Source organism: Triticum aestivum, chromosome 3B (assembly GCF_018294505.1).
Source record: "Triticum aestivum cultivar Chinese Spring chromosome 3B, IWGSC CS RefSeq v2.1, whole genome shotgun sequence".
Lineage (NCBI taxonomy): Eukaryota > Viridiplantae > Streptophyta > Magnoliopsida > Poales > Poaceae > Triticum > Triticum aestivum.
In genome coordinates this window covers 212,901,204-212,919,101 of record NC_057801.1, presented here as the reverse complement: position 1 = coordinate 212,919,101, position 17,898 = coordinate 212,901,204, and the positions used below count along the sequence as shown (strand labels likewise).

General features: G+C 45.9%; 1 protein-coding gene across 2 annotated transcripts; it reads left to right on the top strand.

The window, feature by feature from the left end:
- The first annotated feature begins 1,858 nt into the window (after positions 1-1,858).
- On the top strand, positions 1,859-5,307 carry LOC123069405 (transcription factor MTB2). 2 transcript variants are annotated; one of them, XM_044492255.1, is made up of 2 exons: positions 1,859-2,209; positions 3,069-5,307. In XM_044492255.1, the coding sequence occupies exon 2, from the start codon at positions 3,074-3,076 to the stop codon at positions 4,928-4,930; it is 1,857 nt and encodes a 618-aa protein (XP_044348190.1). In that variant the 5' UTR covers positions 1,859-2,209; positions 3,069-3,073; the 3' UTR covers positions 4,931-5,307. The 2 variants fall into 2 exon arrangements, with proteins under 2 accessions (XP_044348190.1, XP_044348191.1); XM_044492256.1 differs by lacking the exon at positions 1,859-2,209 and adding an exon at positions 2,230-2,358.
- The last annotated feature ends 12,591 nt before the right edge of the window (positions 5,308-17,898 follow it).

Genomic DNA, 17,898 nt, shown 5'->3' with positions numbered 1-17,898 from the left:
TCTTCCTTCGTATGTTGCTTCAGCGATGGGAGGAGGTGGGGACCCTAGTTCTTTTTGTCAACTTGTGGTAGAGTTAGAGACACATTTAGATTTCATCTTCAATCGATGGTGGTGAGACGATGGCGTCACCGTGGGCGTGGAATAAGTTCACCCTGACTTGTCCCTTTTTTGTTGATGCCTCTTAATATCACCAGCAGGTGGAGGTTGGTGTGTCATCATATATGTTTTTTCAGGTCTATTTTTTTCATGTTTGCTTCGTCGACGTTGTCTTGCGGAGCAGACAACGTGGTTATGTGTATTAGTCCCTCGCCTCCAGTTCTGACTAAGGATGGTTGGTCAGTCTAGACCTTGTTGAAGAGCATGTGAGATTTGTGTTCCCCAACTCCGTCTACCTGGCCTATGGCATTCTAACAACCTCTCTAGCAGTTTCTTTTTTTTGAAATGAAGATTTGCTTACTCCCCCCTTCTAAAACATTTGAAATTGTAGTTTTTTCCTAAGTCAAACTTCACTAAGTTTGATCAAGCCTGTATAACAACATTTATAAGCATCAATACTTCATTAGATTCGTTTTGTTCGACATATACTTTGACATTGTAAATCTCAACGGATTTTTCTATCCACTTGGTCAAACGTTAAAAAGTTTGACTTAGGATAAAACCAGAACTATGATTATTTTCGAACGGAGGAGCAGATCGTAAATGTGGCCGTCTTTTGGTCTACATCAAGATCTTCACCGAAAAAGGCTTTTGCCCTAATTTATATACTCCCTCCGTCCGGAATTACTTGTCGCATAAATGGATGAAAATGGATGTATCTAAAATTAAAATACATCTAGATACATTCATTTCTCCGACAAGTATTTTCGGACGGAGGGAGTATAGAGCATCGACCACCAAGCAAAATTGATACAAACACACTCCACTACCATACACAATACACATACCCAAGGCAAGATACAAAAGTGTCGGGCACCGCCGCACCATCCAATGACTACCAAGCAAACTACCGATGTGCGAAGAAGACCCGTTTGGAGCCAACGGGACCACCACCATGAGCGATCCACCAAGAAAAGGTGAGACAGACAACGAGGTGTGATGGCTCCAAGATGAAGCCTCCAAGAAGGGCATGAGCATGGATAGCCCCCATCGCCCGATCTCGCAGATCAAGTTTTCACTCGGAGCAGCACGAAAGGAGTGGAACGCAATGATGGAGCCTTCAGTTAGGAAACAATGTCCGGGGATGCCACCGCCGCCAGTCAGTACAAGGATTGGGTAAGTGATGTAACCCAGCGCTCATCCTCCATCAGCCCGCGCTCAGCCGACTCGCGCGATCCGCCCACGACCATCGCACCTCCCACCGCGAGGGCCGCCGCCCTGCACCCAAACCACCGCCTATATAAGCTACTTCATAGGCGACAAACAAGCTTTGCTCACGGCACGTCGCCGTCGGATGTGGGAGGAAGAATATTTCAACACCCCCAAGAATTTGATGTATTTTTTAATTTCTATAAGGAAGCATGTGCTACTTAATACATGCCTTTTTTTTGTCATGGTGAAGGTTCTATAAGGAAAACGTTTGATCCACTGAGGATAGCTAAGTACGATCGGTTTATAATGATAATAACAAAACATAATAATTTTGCTAATCATTATAATTAATTCTCTTGTTTTAAAAAAAAAACAGAACGAAAGCGCGCATAAACCCGTCGGCTTCGGCTACACGCGAGCCGAGCGAAGCGAGCACACTGGACCGAGCCGAGCGACGCGAGCACACACACGCAAAAGCGAGCACACTGGGCTCGGCTCGAGATCCTAGTAGAAAAGGAAAGGAGGCAGCCCTCGTCCACCCCCACAATCCCAAGCCGCAGCAGCAGCGGGTCGCCTCCCCTCCCCCGAAATCCCCTCGCGCACCAGAGAAAACTACACACCACCACCGTCGAATCCCACCACCCGCCTTCCCTCCCTCCTTCCCCTACGCGCACGCCGCGCCGCGCCCCGCGCCCCGAGACCCGCGGGCCCCATCCTCTCCGCGAGGAAGGAGAGGGCGAGAGAGCGGAGCCCCCCCTCGGAGCTCGGGTCCGCGCGCGGGAAGATCCGGGCTTCTCGCCGTCGCGGCTTCGGCGGCAGAGGTCGGGGCTAGGTGTTGCCGGCCTGCCCGCGCTGGATTTCGCGTCCCCTCTGCCGATTCGGGCTCGGGATCCCCGGTCCGGTGAGATTCCCCCGCCCGCCCTGCTCCTGAATTCCCTCACTAACAGTAGTAGCTCCCCCCCGTACTGCCCTGTCGCGTCGTGAAATGTTGGAGTGATTGCGATTTCGTGGCCCGTCGCGTCTGGCAGATGAGCTGAGTTAGGCGGAAAGGTGAGGTGATTTGCCGTGCCGTGGCCGAGAAGAGGGCTGTTTGTTTAGGCTGGAATCTAGTGTCTGCGATCGGTGCGAGCATATGGCCGTGTCCTTGTGCATACGATGTCCACAGCTTGTCGTTAGGCACGATTTCGGATTAGAATTGAGTCATGTGTACTCGGGCAACTAAAATAATCGGATGCCTGCCATGCCATAGGAATGCCAAGTTATACAGGTAGTACTAGTAATTTTTTTGTCACATGAGAAACGTTTTCTGTCACATGATTCCATGCTTTGCCTCATTTACATGTGTATTTATTGCGCACTGTCTTAGTTTCCTATTAGTATTGATGATGTAGAGCGTCTCCCTCACTCCCTGATAAGTTAGACTGATCTGTCATAGCTTAGCCCCCCCCCAAAAAAAAAGGGACTGCTTAATATGGTAAGCGGTGAACCAGAAGGATACCGCTACTAAGTACCAACTACCAGGTCTTTACGAATTTTTGCTTACAGTTTGGGACGCATGTCAGTGTGTGTTTACCTGGAATGGTGGTTCAGAGCTTACTTCTGTTTTGTTTTAAGTTCATCCCTGTAGCCATAAGTGCAGTAAAATTTATTTCCCCTGTAATCTAAATAGACTCCACCCTGATGAGTTTGGTAGGCAATAGACGCAGCAAACCATTTCTGTATTTAGTGCCTTTTGACCTGACCTATACTTTTTTGAGTAGGTCTTATGGTGATGAAGATGGAGGTTGAGGAGGACGGTGCCAATGGAGGAAATGGTGGGGCATGGACTGAGGAGGACCGAGACCTCAGCACCACTGTGCTAGGAAGAGATGCATTTGCATACTTGACAAAAGGGGGCGGTACCATATCTGAGGGTCTTGTTGCTGCGTCGTCACCTGTGGACTTGCAAAATAAACTGCAGGAGCTTATCGAATCAGAGCATCCTGGTGCTGGTTGGAACTACGCCATCTTCTGGCAGCTTTCACGCACAAAGTCTGGTGATCTTGTCCTTGGGTGGGGTGATGGCTCTTGCCGTGAACCCAATGATGCTGAGTTGGCAGCTGCTGCTTCTGCAGGCAATGATGATGCCAAACAGCGGATGCGGAAGCGTGTACTGCAGCGGTTGCACAAAGCATTTGGTGGTGCTGATGAGGAGGATTATGCTCCCACTATTGGTCAGGTGACAGATACAGAAATGTTCTTCCTAGCATCTATGTACTTCGCGTTTCCACGTCGTGCCGGTGCTCCTGGTCAAGTTTTTGCAGCTGGCCTCCCTCTCTGGGTTCCCAATTCTGAGCGCAATGTATTCCCAGCCAATTACTGTTACCGGGGATACCTTGCAAGCACAGCAGGATTTAGAACTATCTTGTTAGTGCCATTTGAGACTGGTGTGCTTGAGCTGGGTTCGATGCAGCAGGTGGCTGAGAGTTCTGACACTCTCCAGACCATAAAGTCTGTCTTTGCGGGGACAGGTGGCAATAAGGATATAATTCCGAGCCGGGAAGGAAATGGTCACATTGAGAGGTCACCAGGTCTGGCAAAGATTTTTGGCAAGGATTTGAACCTTGGTCGGTCTTCAGCAGGGCCAGTGATTGGGGCATCGAAAGTAGATGAAAGGCCATGGGAACAGAGGACTGCTGGTGGAGGGAGCTCATTGCTTCCCAATGTCCAGAAAGGATTGCAGAGTTTCACTTGGAGTCAGGCCCGGGGCCTGAATTCTCACCAGCAGAAGTTTGGCAATGGTATACTGATAGTGAGTAATGAAGCTACACACGGCAACAATAGAGCCGCGGACAGCTCCACTACAACACAGTTTCAGCTTCAGAAAGCACCTCAGCTCCAGAAACTACCACTTCTTCAGAAACCACCACAGCTAGTGAAGCCACTGCAGATGGTCAACCAGCAACAGCTGCAGCCACAGGCGCCTAGGCAAATAGATTTTAGTGCAGGGACCAGTTCCAAGTCTGGTGTCCTGGTTACAAGAGCAGCTGTTCTTGATGGAGATAGTTCAGAGGTGAATGGCTTGTGTAAAGAGGAAGGGACAACACCTGTCATAGAGGACCGACGGCCAAGGAAGAGGGGAAGAAAGCCCGCAAATGGGAGGGAGGAGCCGCTGAATCATGTTGAGGCTGAGCGTCAAAGGAGGGAGAAGCTCAACCAACGGTTCTATGCGTTGAGAGCCGTTGTGCCTAACATCTCGAAAATGGACAAGGCCTCCCTATTGGGCGATGCAATAGCTTACATCACTGACCTTCAGAAGAAGCTCAAAGATATGGAGACGGAGAGAGAACGATTTCTTGAGTCTGGTATGGTGGATCCAAGGGAGCGAGCCCCTAGACCAGAGGTTGACATCCAGGTGGTGCAAGACGAGGTTCTGGTTCGAGTTATGTCTCCATTGGAGAACCATCCGGTAAAGAAGGTCTTTGAAGCGTTTGAAGAGGCGGACGTCCGGGTAGGGGAGTCGAAACTCACAGGCAACAATGGAACGGTAGTGCATTCCTTCATCATCAAGTGCCCTGGCTCTGAACAGAAAACGAGGGAGAAAGTGATTGCTGCAATGTCTCGCGCCATGAGCTCAGTGTAGAATCGGTTGAGGGGAGTCGGTGCAGTAGAGGTTGGTTACTCTGCTGGTGGCATACAAGCAGCAGGCAGCCCCAGAAACCTTCCATTCTGTTGATAGAAGTTGTAGGTCGAGGCAGCAAGCTGAGATTTCTGACTTAGCAATGCAAGAAAAGCACAAGCTAAACCGCCATTGTTGTAACGGTAGGTTCTTGTGCTCCTTGTAGTTTTGATGTTTTATTGGGAAGAATACCATGCTTTTAGTGTATTGCTTAATTAGTGCGGAACCATAAAAAGTACATTTCGCATGCATGAGTTAGAAAATTACTTTTTTGTAGCCTTTTCTTTGTTCAAATCCTTGATTGGGCCGGTGGATTAATAACTCTGGGCAATTTTCTGTTCTGAACCTTCTGCTTCTGACTTGGATGATCTCGTTGAAACAAACATCCATGTTTGGGTAAACTGATGACGTTGGTCTTGATCTAATTCTATCGACATGCTGTATTCGCTTGTTCTGTAGAAATTCTTCCATGAGATGATTAGCTGCCAACTGAAGTCGGGAGATTTACAAACTACAGATGGTGTTGTACGGCTGAAAGTTTTTATTTGGCCAGATTTTGTAACTTTGTACTGCTTTTTGTTTCCAGGGGCGAAATTTAGATGAAAGTCATCCACTGATTCTAAGAATTCAAAACGCCAGCAGTACGCTAGTAATTCTGTACACAGTCTAGCCAATATCCGAAATGTCTATTTCAGAGTATGGAGAATAGCTTGATCAGTGTATCCCTAGGAGCTTAATGTCCTACTCGGCAAATGAGTTTTGGTTTGAACGATTTTCTTATCCACATTAACACCTGATGCCAGTTTGTCAAAAAAAAAACACCTGATGCCAGTTTGTCGAGAAAATTTCTTGTTCTCCGGTCCAACAGTTCTTCAACAGCTAGACAAAAAACAAAATTAAAATTAAAATAATTCCGTGGCAGCTTGAAACCAATCACCACCCTGGAAACTTCGACTTCCATGATATTACAGTTCTTCCATGATTGCAACATCATCCTCTGGTTGAAAGATAACTCGTTCATATGCCCATCATCTTTTTTCATCCTGGTCTTATGAGGCCATCTTTCTTCTAATATCCAGGGGCGCTGCAGTTCCTTTTTTTTCGAAACGGAGGCAAAAGATTTGCCTCATCGACTAATTAAGAAAAAGAGAGTTGCCCAATTAATTAATGGAAAACCGGGCGAAAACCAATACAAACAAACCACATGCGGACTACTCCCAAAGTCTAAAACTCCATGATGGCACCGTCAACCCTACAGACATTTTCAACATGCAACAGACCCAAGTGTGCGCGCATCTACATCGCAGAGGAATCCCCAAAAAGAACACCTCTGATGTAGACAAATGAACCCTCCAAAACTATGATGATAAGCTAAACCATGAGGATGACCCAAAAGACCAAGGAGCAACCATTAAGCAGCCGCAGACGTCTTTCATAAGGTATCACTCTTCTTGTTTTTGCTTTTGAGAGACTTCTCCACCTTCTTGATCTTGTCTTCGTTAAACTTTCCGGTCAGGATGCACGCAACGGCCTTACCAGACCCAGGGCTAGCCGCCTCCAAGCTAGAGAGCAAGTTGTAGAGCTCTTTTGCAAAGAGAGCATCGGAACAAGGTGCCAACGCGTCTGTCCCAACAACATCTCCACCTGGGGGCACCACTTGCCCAATGGCCACACGCGAGTGAGTGACCGCGGCATCCAAACCTGCACACACCATAAAGTTGGTCTGGCTAGACTTCAAGGGCGGTGGTGAGGGTGTCGTGGGCACCGCCAACGCCCTTAGCAAGCCCATCTCCTTCGGAATCACCACCGAAAGAGGTGGAGTGGACTCCTCACATAGCACTATCAACTAAGGCATAATTTGTAGAACTGGAGCCACATCCTCGACAATCAATTCACCCCTAACGTCAGTCGACACCATAGAGCAGGGCCTAGCACGAGGAGAGAAACCTCCATAGAGGTCGACTTCCTCTCCATCTGCAGAACCAACCTGAAGTTCGGGAAGCAGAGACCCAATCGGCACAACCTGAAGTTTACCAAGAGCAACCTCCGCCCTTGCCAAGACACTCTCAACACGCACAAGACATTCGCGAAGCTCAACGCAAAGTAGCTCAGCCTACTGCTCAAGGACGGGTTGTAATGGCACATCAACTTGGATGACGGATGCAGGCGGTGGAGCAACACATGGTTGCGGTGTATTCTGGTCGACGGGTTGCATCGCACGACAAAAGCGAGCAATGTGGCCGAAACGGAGGCAATGCGGCGCTGCAGTTCCTGTTAGCTGTCTAGTCATCCTCTGGTTGAAAGATAACTCATTCATATGCCCATCATCTTTGTTCATCCTGGTCTTATGAGGCCATCTTTCTTCTAATATCCAGCAGCGCTGTAGTTCCTGTTCGCTGTCTAGTCATCCTCTGGTTAAAAGATAACCCATTCATATGCCCTTCATCTTTGTTCATCCTGGTCTTATGTGAAGGAAATATGCCCTAGAGGCAATAATAAAGTTATTATTTATTTCCTCATATCATGATAAATGTTTATTATTCATGCTAGAATTGTATTAACCGGAAACATGATACATGTGTGAATACATAACCAAACATAACGTCACTAGTATGCCTCTACTTGACTAGCTCATTAATCAAAGATGGTTATGTTTCCTAACCATAGGCATGTGTTGTCATTTGATTAATGGGATCACATCATTAGGAGAATGGTGTGATTGACATGACCCATTCCGTTAGCCTAGCACTTGATCGTTTAGTATATTGCTATTGCTTTCTTCATGACTTATACATGTTCCTGTAACTATGAGATTATGCAACTCCCGTTTACCGAAGGAACACTTTGGGTGCTACCAAACGTCACAACGTAACTGGGTGATTATAAAGGAGTACTACAGGTGTCTCCAAAGGTACATGTTGAGTTGGCGTAATTCGAGATTAGGTTTTGTCACTCCGATTGTCGGAGAGGTATCTCTAGGCCCTCTCGGTAATGCACATCACTATAAGCCTTGCAAGCAGTGTGACCAATGAGTTGGTTACGGGATGATGCATTACGTAACGAGTAAAGAGACTTGCCGGTAACGAGATTGAACTAGGTATTGGATACCGACGATCGAATCTCGGGCAAGTAACATACCGATGACAAAGGGAACAACGTATGTTGTTATGCGGTTTGACCGATAAAGATCTTCGTAGAATATGTAGGAACCAATATGGGCATCCAGGTTCCGCTATTGGTTATTGACCGAGAATAGTTCTAGGTCATGTCTACATAGTTCTCGAACCCGTAGGGTCCGCACGCTTAACGTTACGATGACAATTTTATTATGAGTTTATAAGTTTTGATGTACCGAAGTTTGTTCGGAGTCCCGGATGTGATCACGGACATGACGAGGAGTCTCGAAATGGTCGAGACATAAAAATCGATATATTGGACGGCTATATTCGGACACCGGAATTGTTCTGGGTGATTTTGGAGAAAACCGGAGTGCCGGAGGGTTACCGGAACCCCCCGGGAGAGATAATGGGCCATATGGGCCTTAGTGGAAAGAGAGAGGGGCGGCCAGCATGGGCCGCGCGCCCCCTCCCCCTCTGGTCCGAATTGGACTAGGAGGGGGGGGGGGCGGCGCCCCCCTCTTTCCTTCCCCCTCTTCCCCTTCCTTTCCCCTTCCTAGTAGGAGTAGGAAAGGGGGTCCTGCTCCTACTAGGAGGACTCCTCCTCCTCCTGGCGCGCCCTCTAGGGCCGGCCGGCCTCCCCCCTTGCTCCTTTATATACGGGGGCGGGGGGGGCACCCTAGAACACACAAGTTGATCTACGGATTGTTCCTTAGCCGTGTGCGGTGCCCCCCTCCACCATATTCCACCTCGGTCATATCGTCGCGGAGTTTAAGCGAAGCCCTGCGTCGGTAGAACATCATCATCGTCACCACGCCGTCGTGCTGACGGAACTCATCCCCGAAGCTTTGCTGGATCGGAGCCCGGGGATCGTCATCGAGCTGAACGTGTGCTGAACTCGGAGGTGCCGTACGTTCGGTACTTGGATCGGTCGGATCATGAAGACGTACGACTACATCAATTGCGTTGTCATAATGCTTCCGCTTACGGTCTACGAGGGTACGTGGACAATACTCTCCCCTCTCGTTGCTATGCCATCACCATGATCTTGCGTGTGCGTAGGAAATTTTTTGAAATTACTACGTTCCCCAACAGTGGCATCCGAGCCAGGTTTTATGCGTAGATGTCATATGCACGAGTAGAACACAAGTGAGTTGTGGGCGATACAAGTCATACTGCTTACCAGCATGTCATACTTTGGTTCGGCGGTATTGTGAGATGAAGCGGCCCGGACCGACATTACGCGTACGCTTACGCGAGACTGGTTTCACCGTTACGAGCACTCGTGCTTAAAGGTGGCTGGCGGGTGTCTGTCTCTCTCACTTTAGCTGAATCAAGTGTGGCTACGCCCGGTCCTTGCGAAGGTTAAAACAACACTAACTTGACGAACTATCGTTGTGGTTTTGATGCGTAGGTAAGAACGGTTCTTGCTAAGCCCGTAGCAGCCACGTAGAATTTGCAACAACAAAGCAGAGGACGTCTAACTTGTTTTTGCAGGGCATGTTGTGATGTGATATGGTCAAGACGTGATGCTATATTTTATTGTTTGAGATGATCATGTTTTGTAACCGAAGTTATCGGCAACTGGCAGGAGCCATATGGTTGTCGCTTTATTGTATGAAATGCAAACGCCTTGTAATTGCTTTACTTTATCACTAAGCGGTAGCGATAGTCGTAGAAGCAATAGATGGCGTAACGACAACGATGCTACGATGGAGATCAAGGTGTCGCGCCGGTGACGATGGTGATCACGACGGTGCTTCGAAGATGGAGATCACAAGCACAAGATGATGATGGTCATATCATATCACTTATATTGATTGCATGTGATGTTTATCCTTTATGCATCTTATCTTGCTTTGATTGACGGTAGGATTTTAAGATGATCTCTCACTAATTATCAAGAAGTGTTCTCCCTGAGTATGCACCATTGCGAAAGTTCTTCGTGCTGAGACACCACGTGATGATCGGGTGTGATAGGCTCTATGTTCAAATACAACGGGTGCAAAACAGTTGCACACGCGGAATACTAGGGTTAAACTTGATGAGCCTAGCATATACAGATATGGCCTCGTAACACGGAGACCGAAAGGTCAAACGCGAATCATATAGTAGATATGATCAACATAGTGATGTTCACCATTGAAACTACTCCATCTCACGTGATGATCGGACATGGTTTAGTTAATTTGGATCACGTAATCACTTAGATGACTAGAGAGATGTCTGTCTAAGTGGGATTTCTTAAGTAATATGATTAATTGAACTTAAATTTATCATGAACTTAGTACCTGATAGTATTTTTGCTTGTCTATGTTTGTTGTAGATAGATGGCTCGTGCTGTTGTTCCATTGAATTTTAATGCGTTCCTTGAGAAAGCAAAGTTGAAATATGATGGTAGCAATTACACGGACTGGGTCCGTAACCTGAGGATTATCCTCATTGCTGCACAGAAGAATTACGTCCTGGAAGCACCGCTAGGTGCCAGGCCTGCTGCTGATGCAACTGACGACGTTAAGAACGTCTGGCAGAGCAAAGCTGATGACTACTCGATAGTTCAGTGTGTCATGCTTTACAGCTTAGAACCGGGTCTTCAACGATGTTTTGAACGTCATGGAGCATATGAGATGTTCCAGGAGTTGAAGTTAATATTTCAAGCAAATGCCCGGATTGAGAGATATGAAGTCTCCAATAAGTTCTATAGCTGCAAGATGGAGGAGAATAGTTCTGTCAGTGAACACATACTCAAAATGTCTGGGTATAATAATCACTTGATTCAACTGGGAGTTAATCTTCCTGATGATAGTGTCATTGACAGAATTCTTCAATCACTGCCACCAAGCTACAAGAGCTTCGTGATGAACTATAATATGCAAGGGATGGACAAGACTATTCCCGAGCTCTTCACAATGCTAAAAGCCGCGGAGGTAGAAATCAAGAAGGAGCATCAAGTGTTGATGGTTAACAAGACCACCAGTTTCAAGAAAAAGGGCAAAGGAAAGAAGAAGGGGAACTTCAAGAAGAACAGCAAACAAGTTGCTGCTCAAGAGAAGAAACCCAAGTCTGGACCTAAGCCTGAAACTGAGTGCTTCTACTGCAAGCAGACTGGACACTGGAAGCGGAACTGCCCCAAGTATTTGGCGGATAAAAAGGATGGCAAAGTGAACAAAGGTATATGTGATATACATGTTATTGATGTGTACCTTACTAATGCTCGCAGTAGTACCTGGGTATTTGATACTGGTTCTGTTGCTAATATTTGTACCTCGAAACAGGGACTACGGATTAAGCGAAGATTGGCTAAGGACGAGGTGACGATGCGCGTGGGAAATGGTTCCAAAGTCGATGTGATCGCGGTCGGCACGCTACCTCTACATCTACCATCGAGATTAGTTTTAGACCTTATTTGGTGCCAGCGTTGAGCATGAACATTATATCTGGATCTTGTTTGATGCGAGATGGTTATTCATTTAAATCAGAGAATAATGGTTGTTCTATTTATATGGGTAATATCTTTTATGGTCATGCACCCTTGAAGAGTGGTCTATTTTTATTGAATCTCGGTAGTAGTGATACACATATTCATAGTGTTGAAACCAAAAGATGCAGAGTTGATAATGATAGTGCAACTTATTTGTGGCACTGTCGTTTAGGTCATATCGGTGTAAAGCGCATGAAGAAACTCCATACTGATGGGCTTTTGGAATCACTTGATTATGAATCACTTGGTACTTCGAACCGTGCCTCACGGGCAAGATGACTAAAACGCCGTCCTCCGGAACTATGGAGCGAGCAACTGATTTGTTGGAAATCATACATACTGATGTTTGTGGTCCAATGAATGTTGAGGCTCGCGGTGGGTATCGTTATTTTCTCACCTTCACAGATGATTTGAGCAGATATGGGTATATCTACTTAATGAAACACAAGTCTGAAACATTTGAAAAATTCAAAGAATTTCAGAGTGAACTGGAAAATCATCGTAACAAGAAAATTAAATTTCTACGATCTGATCATGAAGGAGAATATTTGAGTTACGAGTTGGTCTACACTTGAAACAATGCGGAATAGTTTCGCAACTCACGCCACCCGGAACACCACAACGAAATGGTGTGTCCGAACGTCGTAATCGTACTTTACTAGATATGGTGCGATCTATGATGTCTCTTACTGATTTACCGCTATTGTTTTGGGGTTATGCTTTAGAGACGGCCGCATTTACGTTAAATAGGGCACCATCAAAATCCGTTGAGACGCCGCCTTATGAACTGTGGTTTGGCAAGAAACCAAAGTTGTCGTTTCTTAAAGTTTGGGGCTGCGATGCTTATGTGAAGAAACTTCAACCAGATAAGCTCAAACCCAAATCGGAGAAATGTGTCTTCATAGGATACCCAAAAGAGACTATTGGGTACACCTTCTATCACAGATCTGAGAGCAAGATTTTCGTTGCTAAAATCGGATCCTTTCTAGAGAAGGAGTTTCTCTCGAAATAAGTGAGTGGGAGGAAAGTAGAACTTGATGAGGTAACTGTACCTACTCCCTTATTGGAAAGTAGTTCATCACAAGAACCAGTTCCTGTGACAACTACACCAATTAGTGAGGAAGCTAATGATATTGATCATGAAACTTCAGATCAAGTTTCTACTGAACCTCGTAGGTCTACAGAGTAAGATCCGCACCAGAATGGTACGGTAATCCTATTCTGGAAGTCATGTTACTTGACCATGATGAATCTACGAACTATGAGGAAGCGATGATGAGCCCAGATTCCGCAAAATGGCTAGAGGCCATGAAATCTGAGATGGGATCCATGTATGAGAACAAAGTATGGACTTTGGTTGACTTGCCCGATGATCGGCAAGCCATTGAAAATAAATGGATCTTTAAGAAGAAGACTGACGCTGATGGTAATGTAACTGTCTATAAAGCTCGACTTGTTGCGAAAGGTTTTCGACAAGTTCAAGGGGTTGACTACGATGAGACTTTCTCACCCGGAGCGATGCTTAAATCTGTCCGAATCATGTTAGCTATTGCTGCATTTTATGATTATGAAATTTGGCAAATGGATGTCAAAACTGCATTCTTGAATGGATTTCTAGAAGAAGAGTTGTATATGATGCAGCCAGAAGGTTTTGTTGATCCAAAAGGTGCTAACAAAGTGTGCAAGCTCCAGCGATCCATTTATGGACTGGTGCAAGCATCTCGGAGTTGGAATAAACGCTTTGATAGTGTGATCAAAGCATATGGTTTTATACAGACTTTTGGAGAAGACTGTATTTACAAGAAAGTGAGTGGGAGCTCTGTAGCATTTCTGATATTATATGTAGATGACATATTATTAATTGGAAATGATATAAAATTTCTGGATAGCATAAAGGGATACTTGAATAAAAGTTTTTCAATGAAAGACCTCGGTGAAGCTGCTTACATATTGGGCATCAAGATTTATAGAGATAGATCGAGACGCTTAATAGGACTTTCACAAAGCACATACCTTGATAAAATTTTGAAAAAGTTCAAAATGGATCAGGCAAAGAAAGGGTTCTTGCCCGTGCTTCAAGTTGTGAAGTTGAGTCAAACTCAATGCCCGACCACACCAGAAGATAGAGAGAAAATGAAAGATGTTCCCTATGCTTTAGCCATAGGCTCTATCATGTATGCAATGCTGTGTACCAGACCTGACGTATGCTTAGCAATAAGCTTGGCAGGAAGGTACCAAAGTAATCCAGGAGTGGATCACTGGACAGCGGTCAAGAACATCCTGAAATACCTGAAAAGGACTAAGGATATGTTTCTCGTATATGGAGGTGACAAAGAGCTAGTCGTAAATGGTTACGTCGATGCAAGCTTTGACACTGACCCGGACGATTCTAAATCGCAAACCGGATACGTGTTTTTATTAAAGGTGGAGCTGTAAGTTGGTGCAGTTCTAAACAAAGCGTCGTAGCAGGATCTACATGTGAAGCGGAGTACATAGCTGCTTCAGAAGCAGCAAATGAAGGAGTCTGGATGAAGGAGTTCATTTCCGATCTAGGTGTCATACCTAGTGCATCGGGACCAATAAAGATCTTCTGTGACAACACTGGTGCAATTGCCTTGGCAAAGGAATCCAGATTTCACAAGAGGACCAAGCACATCAAGAGACGCTTCAATTCCATTCAGGACCAAGTCCAAGTGGGAGACATAGAGATTTGCAAGATACATACGGATATGAATGTTGCAGACCCATTGACTAAGCCTCTCTCACGAGCAAAACATGATCAGCACCAAGACTCCATGGGTGTTAGAATCATTACTGTGTAATCTAGATCATTGACTCTAGTGCAAGTGGGAGACTGAAGGAAATATGCCCTAGAGGCAATAATAAAGTTATTATTTATTTCCTCATATCATGATAAATGTTTATTATTCATGCTAGAATTGTATTAACCGGAAACATGATACATGTGTGAATACATAGACAAACATAACGTCACTAGTATGCCTCTACTTGACTAGCTCATTAATCAAAGATGGTTATGTTTCCTAACCATAGGCATGTGTTGTCATTTGATTAATGGGATCACATCATTAGGAGAATGATGTGATTGACATGACCCATTCCGTTAGCCTAGCACTTGATCGTTTAGTATATTGCTATTGCTTTCTTCATGACTTATACATGTTCCTGTAACTATGAGATTATGCAACTCCCGTTTGCCGGAGGAACACTTTGGGTGCTACCAAACGTCACAACGTAACTGGGTGATTATAAAGGAGTACTACAGGTGTCTCCAAAGGTACATGTTGAGTTGGCGTAATTCGAGATTAGGTTTTGTCACTCCGATTATCGGAGAGGTATCTTTGGGCCCTCTCGGTAATGCACATCACTATAAGCCTTGCAAGCAATGTGACCAATGAGTTGGTTACGGGATGATGCATTACGTAACGAGTAAAGAGACTTGCCGGTAACGAGATTGAACTAGGTATTGGATACCGACGATCGAATCTCGGGCAAGTAACATACCGATGACAAAGGGAACAACGTATGTTGTTATGCGGTTTGACCGATAAAGATCTTCGTAGAATATGTAGGAACCAATATGGGCATCCAGGTTCCGCTATTGGTTATTGACCGAGAATAGTTCTAGGTCATGTCTACATAGTTCTCGAACCCGTAGGGTCCGCACGCTTAACGTTACGATGACAATTTTATTATGAGTTTATAAGTTTTGATGTACCGAAGTTTGTTCGGAGTCCCGGATGTGATCACGGACATGACGAGGAGTCTCGAAATGGTCGAGACATAAAGATCGATATATTGGACGGCTATATTCGGACACCGGAATTGTTCCGGGTGATTTGGAGAAAACCGGAGTGCTGGAGGGTTACCGGAACCCCCCGGGAGAGATAATGGGCCATATGGGCCTTAGTGGAAAGAGAGAGGGGCGGCCAGCATGGGCCGCGCGCCCCCTCCCCCTCTGGTCCGAATTGGACTAGGAGGGGGGAGGGCGGCGCCCCCCTCTTTCCTTCCCCCTCTTCCCCTTCCTTTCCCCCTCCTAGTAGGAGTAGGAAAGGGGGAGTCCTCCTCCTACTCCTCCTCCTGGCGCGCCCTCTAGGGCCGGCCGGCCTCCCCCCCTTGCTCCTTTATATACGGGGGCGAGGGGCACCCTAGAACACACAAGTTGATCTACGGATCGTTCCTTAGCCGTGTGTGGTGCCCCCCCCCTCCACCATATTCCACCTCGGTCATATCGTCGCGGAGTTTAGGCGAAGCCCTGCGCCGGTAGAACATCATCATCATCACCACGCCGTCGTGCTGACGGAACTCATCCCCGAAGCTTTGCTGGATCGGAGCCCGGGGATCGTCATCTCCTCTCTCGTTGCTATGCCATCACCATGATCTTGCGTGTGCGTAGGAAATTTTTTGAAATTAGTACGTTCCCCAACATTATGAGGCCATCTTTCTTCTAATATCCAGCGGCGCTGCAGTTTCTGTTCGCTGTCTAGTCCTAGGATCCTGGTCTCTTGCTAGCCTGCAAGTTCGAGTCCACCCATACTGTTCTTTAAACATTCTACCAGTCACCAAAGAAGCACCGGTCCTTTACCACATGACACATGTGGTAAGCAATCCAAACAATTGAAAAAAAAACACCGCTCCTTCCCACGCGTTTGCACAATCAAAGAAGGCAATGTTCATATAACTCGAGGCGAGCTTCGAGGATCTTGTAAATTTCATCACTCAGGATGTCTAGAGTCTCCATAGAACAAGACATGGATGGGCCTTGTCCTGGACCTCAATCCAGCCGCGGCCAGTGAGCCTCCTCCTCTTTTTTTTAAAAAAGGGAATATATTAATATCGCGAATATATCAATTGTGTTGTATGCCCTCTATGCAAACAATGTCAAGAATCTGCGGTCCATCTCCTCTTCCAATGCTGATTCACTCTTTGGGTGTGGAATGATATTGTTTCGTGGCTTGGAATGCATCACGTCAACACGGCCACCTGGGCGATGAGGGTCTCGGTGAGAGACTGGTGGACCAACAACAAACACATTCGGGTTGGATCTCCCAAGGCGCTGGCCTCTGTGATGATGCTCATCTCATGGGAGATTTGGACAAAACGCAATGCTAGAGTCTTACGTAACACGGCCGTCCCTTCGATGGTTCTCATTTCCAAGATTAAAGAGGAGGTGTCTCTTTGGGCTTTGCCCGGTGCAAAGCAGTTGGGTATTGTAATGCGGCGAGAGTACGGAAATCCGTTGGTGCTCCTGGGAGAGCGCACTCCTACACGCGACAAAAAAATTTCAAAATATGAAAAAAAATCTAACACAAATTTGGTGCATACATCTCGACATTATATGTGTGCACGTAAGTTTCGGAGAAAACCGATATTTTTTGTGGCTTGTGAAAAGCATTTTTAACACTGAATTTTGTCTTTTTCACACGCGACACATAAGTTGTCTGTTTTTCGCGAAACGGACTTTGTGAGCATGTACAATATTGAGATGTACGCGTCAAGTTTTTGTTTGGAATTTTTTAACATTTCAAAATATGTTTAAAACACATTTTAAAAATCAGGAGCGCGCGCCCATGTGCCAAAATGCCACTCTCGCGAGAGTAGTTCTTTCTCGTTTCGCCGCTTTGCGGCTTTGTTCTAAAACTTCTTCCTTATTCAATGAAATGACAAATCTTTTGCCTTGTTTAAAAAATGCCTCTGCACCAACAAGAAGTCACAAAGACATTCAGGATGCACACAGCCCTAAAAAAACAAAAAATTAATGAAAAAGGCCTCGCCACAACGAACAACTCCTCTTAGCAGTAGCACACGAACCACCACCAAAGACAACACCCGAAAAATATAAAAGGTCTTCAAAAGCGACGCCTTCAAGAAGAAAACAATGGACAAGCACCATCGTGAGCCTCCTCTTCAGCCCCTTCTTAATCTGTCTCCTGATCATTCACACACTCCTCCAGCTTCTAGCTGTAGAATACACATTAGAGAGAAGGATGCAGTGTGAAGAAGTGTCTCGATCAAGCGCATGAATACTCCCAGCGAATTGTTCTATGGTTTCGGGGTCCCAAACCAAAAAGCTCTCGGCCAGATCCTTGTTCCAGTGAATTGTTAACTTCCAGAACCTGATGCCTGGCTCAGGCCCAGTTCTTTCGGCCGATTGCTACAGAATCTTGAGAATTAGATCTCCCTCGTATTCTCTTAAAATCTTGAACCCATATCTTTTTACAATCCAACTAGTTAGGGTGTAAACAGTTACGATTGTGAAAAAAGAACGGCTTCAAGATTCCGGGAGAATCAGACATCCCCCTAAATTCGGAAAG

Bases quoted from the DNA above. Each gene is read 5' to 3' on its own strand.
- LOC123069405 (XM_044492255.1), top strand. From the start codon at position 3,074: ATGGTGATGAAGATGGAGGTTGAGGAGGACGGTGCCAATGGAGGAAAT.